Source organism: Monodelphis domestica, chromosome 4 (assembly GCF_027887165.1).
Source record: "Monodelphis domestica isolate mMonDom1 chromosome 4, mMonDom1.pri, whole genome shotgun sequence".
In the NCBI taxonomy this organism is placed as follows: domain Eukaryota; kingdom Metazoa; phylum Chordata; class Mammalia; order Didelphimorphia; family Didelphidae; genus Monodelphis; species Monodelphis domestica.
Window position 1 is genome coordinate 68,524,566 of NC_077230.1, and position 15,431 is coordinate 68,539,996.

At 41.9% G+C, this 15,431-nt stretch overlaps 1 protein-coding gene across 5 annotated transcripts in view; it reads right to left on the minus strand.

The window, feature by feature from the left end:
- LOC100619531 (myosin heavy chain, cardiac muscle isoform-like) overlaps window positions 1–15,431 on the minus strand; it is a 154,741-nt gene that overhangs the window by 47,178 nt on the left and 92,132 nt on the right. For 4 of the 5 annotated variants that reach the window (XR_008911103.1, XM_016433447.2, XM_056793435.1 and 1 more), the window contains exons 14-16: window positions 13,168–13,338; window positions 10,956–11,060; window positions 6,967–7,062 (exon numbers count right to left, since the gene is read on the minus strand). Coding sequence is in view for 4 of the 5 variants with exons in the window: in XM_016433447.2 (XP_016288933.1) it covers window positions 6,967–7,062; window positions 10,956–11,060; window positions 13,168–13,338 (372 nt within the window). In the remaining variant the exon portion in view is untranslated. The remainder of the gene's footprint in view (window positions 1–6,966; window positions 7,063–10,955; window positions 11,061–13,167; window positions 13,339–15,431) is intronic. The other variant, XM_056793437.1, reaches the window with a different exon arrangement.

Consider the following 15,431-nt stretch of genomic DNA (forward strand, 5'->3'; position numbering starts at 1 on the left):
CTGGGAGCTGTTAAAATACTGATTAGTAAAGATCCATGTGAGGACGAATAATATCCCCTGAAGGAGCCACCCAAAGAGCACTGTTAACGATTATGGAGTCCCAGGCAAAACATTGAGAACCAAACAAAGCACCAGCTGTGCTTCCGAGGTTTTCAATCACTCCTACTAATTGAAGGTAGGGAATTCAGAAGAGAAAACTAGATTTTGAGAAATGAACAGCTGGCTAAAAAGATGGTGTCTGACAGTGGGATTTGGATTTCTGAACCATGTAAAATATAGAGATGATGAGTTCCTGGTCAGGTCTGGAATATCCCTTAAAAGGGCCTCCAACCTTACAACCCAAATCAAGGGCAATTCAAACTGAAAAGAAAAGAGGAAGGAGAAGATTCCTTCCCAAGAGATCAGACTGGTATAATAAAGAGGGTAGGGGTAGCTTGGTGACTCAGTGGATTGAGACCAGGCTTGGAGATGGGAAGTCCTGGGTTCAAATCTGGCCTCAGACACTTCCTAGCTGTGTGACCCTGGGCAGGTCACTTAACCCCCTTTGCCTAGCTCTTACTGCTCTTATGCCTTGGAACCTTGGGATAGATTCTAAGATGGAAAGTAAGGGTTTAGGAAAAGAAAAAGCAAGAGGTACAATAGCTCCGTGGTTTCTCTTTCAAGGAAGATGCTCTTGGCTTGGGAAAAATGGAACAAAAATGGTAAATATGGAGAGGAAATGAAAGATAAGGGATGAGATGGGATGAGATGGAATCTGTGGTCTCCAGCAAGTTCATATCACCAATGAACTCCTTCCTAGGGCATTGAAAAAACTGTCTGATGTCACTGATTAGATGTTGATTTCTGAAAGGTCTTGGGAGAGTTGCTACAGGACTGGAGAAGGCCAAATGCCCACCTTCCTCTTTTTTAAAGGAAGTTTGTGGAATCTGCCAGTTCAAGACCTGGGAGCTTGATTTCTCTTCCTAGCAAAATACAGGAACACATTATTTAAGGGATAGTTTATGAATACTTAGAAAGGGAAGAATAGGTCATGCCAAACTAACCCAATTTTCTTTGCTTTCTCCACCCCCACTTCCCTTTGCACAGAGAAAATCAGCAGATTCTGTAAATAGATTTTGGAAAAGTATTTGTCATTCTTGTTCACAGGCATATTCTTGTTCATCAATAGGAAGGAAATAGGCATTGATTAAGTGCCTACTATGTGCCAAGCACTTTACAAAAATTGTCATTCAATGCTCTCATATGCCTAGGAGCTAGGTATCCCTAGAGCACCTGGGGACTATTATCACCATTTTACAGTTAAGTAAATTGAGTCAGGAAGAGATTAAATGACATACTCAGGGTCACCCAACTAGTAATTATCTGAAACTAGTTTTGAACTTAGGTCTTTGACTCCAAGTCCAGGGCCCTATCTGCTGTCTCCTAACTATAGGAAGGAGGATTTAAATGAATGAGAAGATTTAAGAAATAGTCATAGGTCAATGTGGACTTTAAGGAAGTCTCTTAAAGGAGTGCCATGGATCTTTTCCTTGTCCCTGTACTATTTAACATTTTAATCAATAACTCACATGAAGTATACTCATCAAATTTGACTTAAAACTGAGAATCGTAGCCAAAACTTTGAATGATAGGATCCAGAAAGAGCTTTATAGATAGAACTATGGGTTAAACTAAATTTAAAAAATTAATAGAGTCAAACAGATTGCTCTATAATAGATTTAAAAAATCAACTTCATAAGTAAAGGATGAAGGAGCTATGACAAGAGGCAGTCACCATGACAAAGATCTGTGGTTAACAAAGGGATGTGGAAGCCTGGAAATACAAGTTCTATCCTAGGTTGCTTTGGGAGGCATAGACTCACACAGAGGGCAGTAATATTCCTGTTATATTCTGTCTTGGTTAGATCATCTCTCAAGTAATACATTCAATTCTGGTTGCCATATTTGAGGAAGAGAATGACAAGAGAGAGTCTTCCAGAAAAGAATGACCAGGAGAGAATGGTAGTCTCTCGGTGACCGAGAATGACAATTGTCTTTATGCATTATCATCTATTGATGTACCCTCATGTGGCTTTGGAGTCCAAAGGCTGAGGCGCAGAGTTTGTGGCACATGGGGCCTGGGATGCCAGTTGTTACAGGAGGTGCGGGTGTGGCCTGGTGTCGGCGTTCACGTGCAGCGGCAAGACGTCGACGTCGCTCATCTTCAAAGGTGATGGCGGCATGGTTAATGTGGGTTCGCCAGCTGCTTCTGAAGAGGCAGCGAGTTCTAGTGGCTTTGGTGTCATGCCAGCCCACTTCAAGTTGGACTTTAGCTGATCCTTGAATCTTTTCTTTGGTCGGCCTTGTTTCCTGAGTCCAGCTGACAGTTCACCATAGAAAACTGTCTTGGTATTCGCTGTGGGTCCATGCAGATGATGTGTCCAGACCATCGTAGCTGGGTTTTGAGGACCAGGACTTCGATGCTGGTGGAGTTGGCTCTGTCGAGGACTTCCTGGTTGGTGATTCGGTCCTGCCATTGGATCCTCATGATTGACCGGAGGGAGCGTTGGTGGAATTGCTCCAGTTGTTTCATGTGCTTCCGGTACAGTGTCCATGTCTCACAGCCGTACAGGAGCGAGCTGAGGACCACTGCGTTGTACACTTTGAGCTTCGTCTCAGTGCTTACACCGCTGTGTTGGAGGACTTTGCAGTGCAGTCGTCCGAGTGCCAGGCTAGCCTTTTGGATCCTGGCATTGATCTCATGGTCTAGGGACCCGTCGTTGGCGATGGTGCTGCCCAGGTACTTGAAAGTGTTGACATTAGAAAGCTGTGTGCCATCGATTGTAATGCACGGCTGGTTCGTTGGCCTCCCTGGTGCAGGTTGGAACAGCACCTCTGTTTTGCTGAGGCTGATAGTCAGGCCAAACAGTTTTGTTGCAGTGGAGAACCTGTCCACAATGGTTTGGAGATGATTTTCTTGGTGGGCCATGAGAGCACAGTCATCTGCAAAGAGAGCTTCCAGGATGAGTCTCTCTGTTGTCTTTGTTTTTGCAGTTAGGCAGCGAAGGTCGAATAGTGAACCATCCAGTCGGTATTTGATGTAGACGCCCAGGTCTAGATCCATCACAGCATGTCGTAATACTTGGGTGAAAAATAGGTTGAATAGTACCGGAGCGAGGATACAGCCTTGTTTCACGCCATTGGAGATGTTGAAGCGATTGGAAGTCTCTCCACCAGATAGGACTTCCCCTGTCATGTCAACATGAAAGAGCTGGATCAGTATGACAAATTTTGCTGGGCAACCGAGCTTGCTAAGGATCACCCACAATGCGTCCCTGTTCACTGTGTCGAATACCTTCGTCAGGTCTATGAAGACAATGTAAAGACTCAGGTTCTGCTCAAGGTATTTTTCCTGCATTTGCCTCACTGTGTTGGAAGCCACATTGTGAGTCAGGCAGGTTCATCAACAGATGACAGGAGTCTGTTGAGTATAACACAGGCGAGGATCTTTCCAGCAGTGGAGAGTAGTGAGATACCTCTGTAGTTGTCACAGGCTGCTCGTGCGCCTTTGTTCTTGTATAGGGCTATGATAGAGGCATCTCTGAGTTCTGGGGGCATGTCTTCCTCTTCCCATATGCTGGTCAGCACTATGTGGAATGCCTGGAGCGCCTTTCCATTTAAGGTCTTGTACACCTCGGTTGGGATCCCGTCTTTACTGGGTGCCTTGCCTGCATTTATTTGTTTAATAGCTTTTTGGACTTCCTCTATTGAAGGAGGGACGTCAAGTTGTTCAATGGTGCGGTTTTGGGGGATCTGGTCAAGGGCACTTTGGTCGACTGAAGAGGGTCGGTTGAGAAGCTGACTGAAGTGTTCTTTCCACCTATTGCTGATTCCTTTTTTATCTTTTATGAGAGTGTCACCGTCAGAGGATAGCAAGGGAGTGGTGGTGGGTTTTAATGGCCCATAGACAGTCTTGAGGGCACTGAAAAAATTGTTTGTAGTTTTTTGTATCAGCAAAGCGCTGGATTTCTTCTGCCTTTTTTTCCCACCATCAGTCTTGCATCTTCCTGATCTCACACTGTGCCGTGGCTTGGAGAGACTTGAATCTGTCCTTTTTAGGAGCAGAGTTTGGGTTATTTTGCCACTCCATAAAGGCTTTGTTCTTCTTGCTCAATAGGTCTTCAATAGCAGTGTTGTTCTCGTTGAACCAGTTCTGGTAGTTGCGTTGTTTTGGGCCTAGGACTGCCTTTGATGCTTCCTTCACTGCGTCTCTGAACTGGTTCCATTTCTTGGTTGAGCTTCCAGTGAGTGGTTCCTTGGCAAACAGCTTGTCGTCCAGGCCGGACTGGAATGTTTGCAAATAAGATGGATCTCTAAGACGATTCACGTTGTAAACTGTGCGAACTGTCTGGGCACGTTTTGGATGGTGAGGCGCAATGTGCATTTGAAGAGTCACTCTAACCAATAGGTGGCCTGTGCAGCATTCAGCTCCTCTCATGGCTCTGGTGATCTTTACATCCTGGATGTCTCGCCGGCGTCACTGTTTTGATCGTGGGTGCATCCACGTTGTTTTATATTTGTTCGCCATTCTGAACACAGTGTTCGTGATGGTGAGTTCAAACTCTGAGCATTTGCTGAGTAGCAGTAGGCTGTTGTTGTTCATTTTGCCCAAGCCGTGTTTGCCGAGTACTCCTTTCCATCTTTCATGGTCCTGGCCAACGCGGGCGTTGAAGTCTCCCAGTAGTATTAGCTTGTCATTTTTGGGCCCTGAGTGCAGGATGGCACTCAGGTCAGAGTAGAACTGCTCGATGGTCTCCTCTGTGCTGGTCAGTGTTGGTGCATATGCGCTGATGATTGTGGCATACCGGTCTTTGCTGAGGGCAAATGGATCTTCATGAGCCTCTCGCTGATGCCCACAGTCAAGTCTGGCAGCTGTTTGAGCAAACTGGTCTTGATAGCCAGGCCAACACCGTGGATTTTGTCTTCATTTGAGGCTCTACCTTTCCAGAAGAAGGTGTATCCAGTGGTGGGTTCGCTGAGTGATCCCTCTTCTGGTAAGCGTGTTTCGCTTAAGGCTGCGATGTCGATGTTATATCGCGCCAGTTCTTTACCGATTAGAGCTGTTCTTCTCTCAGGTCTTGGGGTATTCTCTCTGTCAAGTAATGTCCTGATGTTCCATGCTCCTAGTAGGAGTTTCTTTGTGTTTTTTCTTTGATTTCGACCACTTAAAGGGATGACCTGCCAGCCGCGGTGTGCTGACCGGGTGTTTGTAGGGCAGGCAATGTTTGGGACACCTTTTCTAGTCCCCTCCCTTGATTAGGGTGAGCAGTGCTGTCCTAGAGAGGGCTGCTCAGTCGCCCAGGATGCTGCCGAACGTCCCTGCTGCCCACAGGGCTGAGCGACCACTGGTCCGTGGGCCACCTAAGTGCAGGATCATGACTACAACTGCCAGTGGTCACCTCCACCTGTTGCGTTGTCACTCCCCCATCGCCGCACGTCTTGAAGAGGGTGGACGGGGTCAGGATAGATGAGTGTGCACAAAGACACTTGTGCGTGAAGGAGATTTAAGTGGAAAAGTTGATGCACAGAGACAGTCCCACTCTCTCGGCGTTGGAAGCCTGGGTCCAGTGGCACGAAAAATCGTTACACCTGGAGACTTCCTCAGCTGCATTGGATGTCCGTGTTTTCTTTTGTGCTCCAACGCGCCCTGAGCACTCCACAGTGCTTTGCTGCGTCGCCCTCTCAGCCGTTGAACCTTCTTATTGGTTTCTTCCATCTGTTCAGCTGAAGCAGTCTTCACATGCTGGGTGAGCAAAGCCCTGGTTCACCAGGGGTCGGTGACAACCCGATGGCTCCCTCACAAGGTTTAGCCTGTCGAAGCCGTTGCCCAGGGTGTGGCCACTGCCGCATGCTAGCAGCTACTGGGAGCCACAAGTGAGAGCTGGGTGTCAGGTGAGGGTCAGAAGCTGGAGAGCTGCCCTAGGAGGGCACCACAAGCCCTCCATACCAGAGATACTGCCCCTCCCTGAGCACCCCATACACCCAGGAGAGAGAGCATGTTCTAAAGAGCATGTGAGACTAGGCTGAAGGAAATGGGGACCATTCAGATGTGTGAAGATGAAATGAGGAAATGTAGAGGGAGCATTATAGCACTTTTCAAGTATTTAATGAGTTTTTATCTGGATTAGATTTGCATTTCTTGGTCCCTTATATGCAACAATGCATATAAGTTGCAGACAGGCAGATTTAGGTTTGACATAGGAGAAAAATTCCTATCAAGAGGGATGGGCCTCTTCAGGTGATGTCTCTAGAATTCTTTAAACAAAGACTGATCACTTGGAGATGTTATAAAAGCTAATTTGGATTGAGGATAAATTGGACTCCATGGTCTCTGAGGTTCCTTCCAACTATAAGATTCTTTGATTCTCTGTAAGTAAAAAATGGTATGTTTCTTGTAAATAATTATAGGGAAGGCCTTTCCCATAATAAAATGTTCTAACTACCTTGCCATAGAGCCTTCACACCTACCACGGCTTTTGCTTTGAGAAATTACTCTCTCTTTGTTGTTATTTAATCTTTTTTCAGTCATGTCTGACTATTTGTGACCCTTTTTGGGGATTTTCCTGGCAGAGATACTGGAGTGGTTTGCCATTTTTTTCTCCAGTTCATTTTACAGATGAGGAAACTGGGGTAAACAGGATTAAGTGACTTACACTCAGCTTACAGGTATCTATATCTGAGGCCAGATTTGAACTCAGGAAGAGGAGTCTTCATGACTTCATGACTGTACGTAGGCAGGCACTCTGTTCACCATGTCATCTCAGTTAAAGGGATAACACTTCAAAAGTAGGTGGACTTTGTCATTATCATATTATAAACACCTCATTAAATATCATCATCAAATTATTTTCCCAGGGGATACCTGAACAGAAATAGTTATAGGACAGTTAAGTTTTATGGGAGAGAATGATTGACCATGGTACTTACCACTGCCTCTACTTGGTGTTTGTAACTTTTTACTTTTAGCTGCAACCTATCTATCAAGTTCTGCATCCTATTTAGGTTTTTCTTGTCTTCCTCTGCCTGCAAGTATGAGAGTACACAAATGAGGATGATTTAAGGAAAAGCAGACCATGAGATTGAGAGAAGATTCATATCATGAATCAATTATTTTCTCTTAAACATTCTACTTAGTGAGGGTTAATCATTTTTTCAATGGAATCATTTCTATAGCTCTGATGTACAATTTGGGCAAATTTGGCTCTAAAAATTTTTGTATGATCTTTCTCTTTTAAAAAAATTTCTCTGTATTTCTTTCCCTCTCTGTCTCTTATTCTCACTCTCCATCTCTCTCTCTCTCTATGTGTCTATCTCTTTCATAGCTTCAATATCCCTATGCAAAACACTTAAGAAAAATTGGGAGATTGGGAGCCCAAGGATTGGGATTCCAATTCTTTCTTTGCCAACCACATTTTAATCTTTCTGGAGCTCAGTTTTCTTATCTGTTAAAAAGGCCTAGAGTGTAGGATTTCATCTTTAAATCTATGATATTATAACTCAAATAATAATAAACAGTCCTAACTTCTTACTTGTAATCCAGTGCCTACACTTTGATTTCAAGTTCTGGATACATTGAATGGAGAGCAATTTACATCATCTTCAAACCAACACTCCCTCCCAACTTTCCTGTCTTTAGTGGTAGCATCAGTATTCCAGTATCTTTGTTTGGAAATCTCAGGAATCTCTTGATCTTTCTTCTCGCCCAATTAGATATGATTTCAAATTATTTTTCCCTGGAACCGTCTTTCAGAATTATTTTTCCCTCTCCATTACCTTTGCTATCACACTATTCAGGCCTTGCCTATTATAATGATTCCATTTACTGTTTTCCCTGCCTTTACTTACTCTTCTTTCATGACAAACTGAGGCTAGCTCCACTTTCCTGAAATTCCGTTTTTGCTACCTTGGTCCTCCATTCATCATGTTCTAACTCCTCTGTCTCTCAAGGTCATCCATGAGCCATTTAATTTTACTTCTCACTTCTCCTTCACATAAGCCCTGTAGACTAATCAGGCTGACTTACAACTCACCGAATAATTTTTTACTGGACCTATAAAGTATAAGAGATTATATCCATTTGGGTATAGGTGAGGAAAATGTTTTACCAGTTGATCACTTTCCTTATTTTGCTGTGTTGTTTTATGTCTTAATTAAATGCTTTTGCTAATTGAATTTATGCATGTCTGTTATTTTCCAGCAAAAGACTAACACATCAAATGGGGACTTAGGCTATGGACTGAATCGTTATTATTCCGAAAATTATTCTTATTCTGAAAATAATTCTCTTGAATTGAATCAGTTTTGAAGGAAAAAAAATCCCCTCCATGTGGCATATCTTTAAGTTTAATTGGCATCATTTATATTTTCTCCATCACTTTCTTAAGTCTAGTCAATTAGAAAAATAATAAATCAAACCATTATTTATAGCACTTGCTGATTTCAGAAGTGAACATTTAACAATCACACTAAAAAATGAACAATCAGATCTCATCAGCCAATAAGAGCTAGCTCCAGCACACTTTAGGACAATGCAATAGCTCTATCTAGAGACAAAGTTAGTATACAAGTAAATATGGAAACATTCTCTAAGACTTCTAAGAGGAAATTGGGTGCCTTTGGCATTTTGTTCAGTAGAAAGAAACAATGGAAATTAAAAGGAAAATACAAATATCTTATTAATAGTTATTATATTACATTATGAATCAATCAACAACACATTAATGTTATTTTATCTTATAATAATATTAATAGTAATCATTCCCTCGTGGCATACACGAGTTAAGAAAATAGTTGATTGGCTGTCCTCAGAGGTGCTCTTTCAGGTTTAGCCACAGGCACCTCTCGGAATTGTCCTCAGATCTCATAGAACCATGGGATCAGAGTCAGGGTTGCAAGGGTCCCTTCGGGGACCTCGGTCCAAACTCCTCTTTTTATGGCAAAGGAAGCTAAAGCCCAAAGATGGTAAGTAACTTGTTCAAGGTCAGACAAGCAATTAGTTTCAATTCTGGGGATGGAACTGGGGTCCTCTCAGTCTAAACCCAATTGTTTTCCATTGTACCATTGCTGCCTCCCATAGAGAAAGAACTGATTCCAGGGCGAGTTGCACATTCACGACAAAGACTGCACGAGTGATGGCCACACTTTGTATTCCCTGAGCATATTCCCTCTGAAAATATCAGAGCCTCTCAGAAGCATTATCTTCTGCCAATTACTAACCCCATCCTCCCCATTGGAGAGGGGCAGAAATGCTGGCATGGAGGTCAGACCGGGAATCAGAAGCAGGGACCAGAATAGAATCTTGGTCTCCTGACTCCCGGATGGGTGGGTTCCAGCCTGTAGGCGCTAGATACCTATCGAGCAACCTTTATCAGAGGAAGGCCGTACCGTAGTGCCTTCTGTGTATGTGTGTGCGCACGCGCCTCTCCGGCTAGCGCAAGAGGGCGACTTTGGGTCTGTATGGGTGTGCTTTTCCCCCTGATTGATTTTCATTTTCTCTGGCCCATTTTTTCTTCCTCTTCAATGCAAGGCATTGCAGGCTTGTATTGTTATTTTAGAGGTGCTAAAGTCAAGTTATTGAGGCTCTTTATAAGAATGGGGTTTTTCTATAGATGGAGGGAAAAAGAACAGACGGCGACCAGCGCACTCACTTGGGAAGAAATCTACAAGATTAATAAAGTCCCACGAGATGTTCCTGAGAAAAAGAATCTTTGGGGGCTAGAGGGGAGAAAGCTTAGCTGCGGATAGCCTGCTAGGGATGCCTCCATGTTGTAACACAAATCATTAGGCTGCTCTGTATCTTTGGATTGTTGTGGAAATGGGAAATAGGAGCAGAATGGGCTGCCGTCTCCCCTTCAGGCCAGGTTGCTCTTAAGCAACATCCCTCAGTAGCTGGCTGGGGGCCTCTGGCCTGTCTGCCATTCCCTTCATTTGTATATGCCCTTCTCACCCAGCTTCACAGAAGGAGCCGTCTTTCTGAGGGAGCTGTAGACACCAACTGTGAAAAATGACTTGAGTATATAAATAGCTCTCACTTTTAATTGCGGCTTGCCACTCAGCTCCTGCTCCCTGAGAGCTCTGAATGGGGAGGGGCCCACCGGAACCCCTAATAGCATGGGAGACCAGGATGGGTGAGTCACTCTCTACCACTGAGGACCAACAAAGATGGGGAAGGAAAGCTTTGGGAGAGAGAAAAGCCATTTTAGATTTTAAAGGGTACCTTGCCTCCCAAGGAACCACTGAAAAGAGCATAACAATGAAAACAAGACTATAAAATAGTATAAATATAAAATAGTATAATTTTATATTATATATTATGATTAATAATAAAATAAAATATATGAATATTGTATAAATAATGCAAATAAAATATAAATTACAAATGATCCTATCTAATAATAACATATAAGAATGTAAAATATTTTAAAATATAATATAAAAACAATAATAATAGCTAGTGGAGCAGCTGGATAGCTCAGTGGATTGAGAGCCAGGCCCATAGATAGGAAGTCCTAGCTTCAAATCTAGCCTCAGACACTTCCTGGCTGTGTGACCCTGAGCAAGTCACTTAACCCCCATTGCCTAGTCCTTACCCCTCTTCTGTCTTGCAACCAATACACAGTAAGGGTTAAAAAAAAATAAAAATATTTACAGCTAGCATTTATTTAGTGTTTTAGGGTTCATCAAGCATTTGATGTGTTATCTCATTAGATTCTCACAACTCTATAAAATAAATGCTATTATTTAAAAACCATTTTACAGATGAGAAAACTGAGGCAATAGGAGACTAAATAAATACTCAAGGTCTCACAGCTACTAAGTGCTTGAGGAAGGATTCAAATTCAGATCTTCCTGACTCCATATTCAGGACTCTATCCACTGTTATCATCTTACTGCCTCAAAAAAATTTCCCTCCATACCTGAAAAGTCAATTCCTTGATGGATGTCTCAAATTTTCGGGCTCCATTCTGGGCCTCAGAACTCCTTCTTACTTCACTTTCTAGTTTACATTCTAGTTCACGGATCTGTAAACAAAATATTATCTCAGGCTACTGGTTGACAGGAAAATGGGTATTTCATTGGCCAGTCCATAAAATCATTGAAGGGAGATTATAAGGAATGCTGTAGCATCTCCCTGTGTTTTGGTCTTTAAAAATATAAGCATCTGTTTGGGAAAATTATTTTTCTTGAAGAAAAGACCAGAACCAAAAGGGACTTTTGAAATGTTAAATGGTCCATGTATCAACCACATATGAACTAACCTGTCTCTCCCATGGTTCAAAGTCTAATTTTGATGTGAAAAAGGTCTACATTCCCCACCCCCCACCCCACCCTGTTCAGTCATAGTGTCTAATTCTCAAACAATGGAACTCAGAATCAACCTTAGGCACAGAATATAGGTTTATGTTTGGTAGATATGCACATATCAATGGAGATGGAGAACTACAAAGCCTGGGTTCCTGCATTTATTAGCCTTGTGATCCTAGACAATTCACTTATGACACCCATTTTTACTGGTAAAGAAACTTCGGTTTAAGAACATGGATGGCTGCCCTGTGTGCTTCCCAAGCCAAAGGAAGGAAGGAAGGAAGAAAGGAAGGAAGGAAGGAAGGAAGGAAGGAAGGAAGGAAGGAAGGAAGGAAGGAAGGAAGGAAGGAAGGAAGGAAGAAAGAAAGAAAGAAAGAAAGAAAGAAAGAAAGAAAGAAAGAAAGAAAGAAAGAAAGAAAGAAAGAAAGAAAGAAAGAAAGAAAGAAAGAAAGAAAGAAAGAAAGAAAGAAAGAAGGAAGGAAGGAAGGAAGGAAGGAAGGAAGGAAGGAAGGAAGGAAGGAAGGAAGGAAGGAAGGAAGGAAGGAAGGAAGGAAGGAAGGAAGGAAGGAAGGAAGGAAGGAAGGAAGGAAGGAAGGAAGGAAGGAAAACACTTTATAAAGCCTTGAAGAGCTTGGGAAATGAATTCTTATGTTGTCTTAGAGTATGATTCAAATGAGGCTGAAGTTACTAGCTAGACAACAACTAATGATTTTTATGGAGCATTTAAGAGTTGGCAAAATGCTCTACAGACCTTATCCAATTCAATCCTCACAGTGCTGAGAAGTAGGTAAATTATTGTCTGCATTTTACAGGTGAGGTAATTAAGGTGCAGAGAAATTCAGTGACTTGTGCATGAGCATACAGCTAGTAAGTGTTAGAGGTGAGATCTGAATCTAGGTCTTCTTCACTCAACTTCACTTCAAATCCTGACGTATGCCATGATGCTATTGTAGTACAGGATATGTATGTGTGTATGTTTAGGTACATACATGTATGTTTTCATATAATGCTCCTATGTATATACCTGTATGCATACATATAGACACATATACATACATAAATGTAGTACAAGACCTTATATATTTATATAAGTATCTCTATAATGGTGCTGTATGTACCTTATTGTGAATATATTCATTTCTACTGCAAAATGCTCAAAATAAATGGCTTTGTTCTGTTCTACCCGCTCACCCCAAGACTATTTTAAGCCAATTAATAGTATCTTACTCTAGAAATGCTTTATTGGCCTACAGTCAATGATGAAAGACTAAACCAAGACCAGGTAACTTAAAAGCCTTGAACATTCTCAAAAATAGTATAGTATATAATATTTTAATAACTATAATACAGGAATAATAATTACTATCTATAATTATAATTACACAATAATTAATATAATATTAAATTTTATGTGTGTTATCTATATATATTAATTAGGGTAGTAGAGCCAAGGTATTGTGGAACTCGGGACAGAAAAGGAAAATTCCTTGAGAGCTGGTGAAGTGATTTCAAACTTTGGGTTGGAATATGGGAGATAAACCCCTAACCTCATGGCCTTGCTTAGGAAAGGTGGAGGTTCATGGGAATGGCTCATCATAGCATTAAAAAAAATCCAAAATCATTATTCCTATCTCCGTTTGACAGGAATTAGAACTGTTCAAAAGTCAGTGAGGAGCAAACCCAAGACTAAGATTCAAGGCTCTTTCCTCCTTTTATTGTGATTATCCAAATGCTTGCCCTCTGCCTTGTTTGTTTTCCTAACCTATCTCCAGTTACTTAAGTACTGGATCTGAATGACACCCCCATTCAAGGCTGAATGCATACCCTGGATTCCAGTTTCTGGATCTGCTTACTGCCCCCCTTTAAAGTACTCTGCTCAGCATCTTCTAGCCTTTTCTGTAAGTCTACAATAGTCTGTTCCATGTTGTTTCTTATCCTTTCCAAGTGAGAACAAGTGTACTGTTCCTTCTTCAAACTCTCCGTCAACAATGTTGCCTGAAATGAGAAAATGATGATGGTTTTTCACTACTCAACTGTTTTTACAATGAGGTACAAGGCTCCAGGTCCTAGATGGGGAGTCAAGAAAATCTGAGTCCAAATCATGTGTTTGACCCTTCCTAGTAGTATGACTCTAGGGAAGTTACTGAGTCTATGTCTCAGCTTTCTTTTACATAAAATGAATTCGTTAACTCGTGCCCTGCCAGAGAGGGGATAAACTTAAAATACAGAGATACCCATTTTCATGCATGGCCAATGTGGAAATTTCTTTTGCTGTTTGGGATACAGGTTTTACATTGGTCTTTTCAGTTTATTGGTTGGTTGGTTGATCAGTGGAGGGGGTCCTGGGAAAGACAATACAAATGCATATAAAATTTTTTTCTTTACTATTCATAAAAATGAGGCAATTGAACTCAATGGCCTCTAAGGTACCTTTTTTGTTTAGTCATTTCAGTCATGTCCAACTCTTTATGATATAGGATTTGAGGTTTTCTTGACAAAGATATTGGAGTGCTTTGCCATTTCCTTCTCCAACTCATTTTAAAGATGAGGAAACTGAGGCCCCAAGGACACTTGTCTAGGGTCACACAGCTAATAAGTGTCTGGACTTGAATTTGTACTCTGGCTTTCCCAACTCCAGACTTGGTGCTCCATTCACTAGACCACCTAGATGCGTACCTTCCAGTAAATTTGATAATCCTATTGTTGCAATTTCAGGAATTTGGTGCAGCACTAGGCTTCACTATTGCTTTTTTCTCTCCATTCTTTGCCTCTATGCAGCTATTGTTGGCTCCGCCATCTTTCAGTCTCTCCCACAATTATGCATGGTTTGGGTCTTTGGAAAAGCCAGAGGAGCAACAAGCCCAAGAATGCATTGCAATCCAAATTGGCATCATGAAACAAGACCATGGAAGCATATCACATAGAAAATGGCAAACTGAACTATATAGATTGAGCCAAAGAAAATATGGAAATCTTTGCAGTGGACTCTAGAAAAGGAGTGGAAATTTTTTGATAAAACATATTTATTTTTTGGTTAATTATGCATCATAAAATATATACACACATATATATTTGTATATGTATGCATACATGTTTTTATTGAGTTATGTGTGTGAAAATATATATGTACACCCCCCCCCATATATCCAGGAGTTAAATCTGTTATATTGCTAGTATAAGGAATTCTCAAATGAGGAAGCTTCCTCTACTAATACAAGTCAGCTCCTTCTCTGCCTGTAATTTAGAATCTTCAGTTCTTTCCTAGAATTCCTTTTTTAAAATTTAATTTTTAATGTTTTAAAAAATCCTTATCTTCCACATTGGAATCAGTACTGTGTATTGGTTCCAAGACAGAAGAGTAAGGGCTAGGCAATGGGGGGTTAAGTGACTTGCCCAGAGTCACACAACTGGGATGTGTCTGAGGCCAAATTTGAACCTAGGAGCTCCTGTATCTAGGCCTGGCTCTCAATCCACTGAGCTACCCAGCTGCCCCTTCTCTTTCTTAGAATTCTAAGAATCAGAGCAACTGTCTTTGTATAACCAAGGCAGAACTTGAACTCAAGTCTTCCTGACTCTGAAGCCAGAGCTATCTCCCCTATCTCTAGTCCATTACATGAATGTGCCACAATTTGCTTAAGGATTCATTCATTTAAAATCTTTGTTTCTGTCTCATTTAAAGTCATAGCTCACAGAATTAGAGCTATTCCCTGTAGCCTTTAAGAATCTCACATCAGCCCATTATTCCCATTGCCAAAAAGCAGACCAGTTGGGTTAACTCTTGTTTGCAAAGCATCCCCTTGGTCGGTTGGCAGGGTGTGTGGCTGCATTAAGAGCTGTCCTCCACATATTTAGCAATCACTGGGAGCACTGCCCCACCGAGTTAAAGCTAATCTATCTGTCAGGCTCCTGGCCATCTGTGTATCGCCGAATGTGGGAGATCTCAAGAAGACAGTGAGGACATCGCCTGATTTCCTGAGACATCTCCAGACAGCCCTCTGCAGAGCTCATTGGGACTGAATGGATTTGTAGAGAGACTGTGGAGGAGGTTTCACTTCTCCAAATTGTCAAGGACAGCTTAATAAGACACC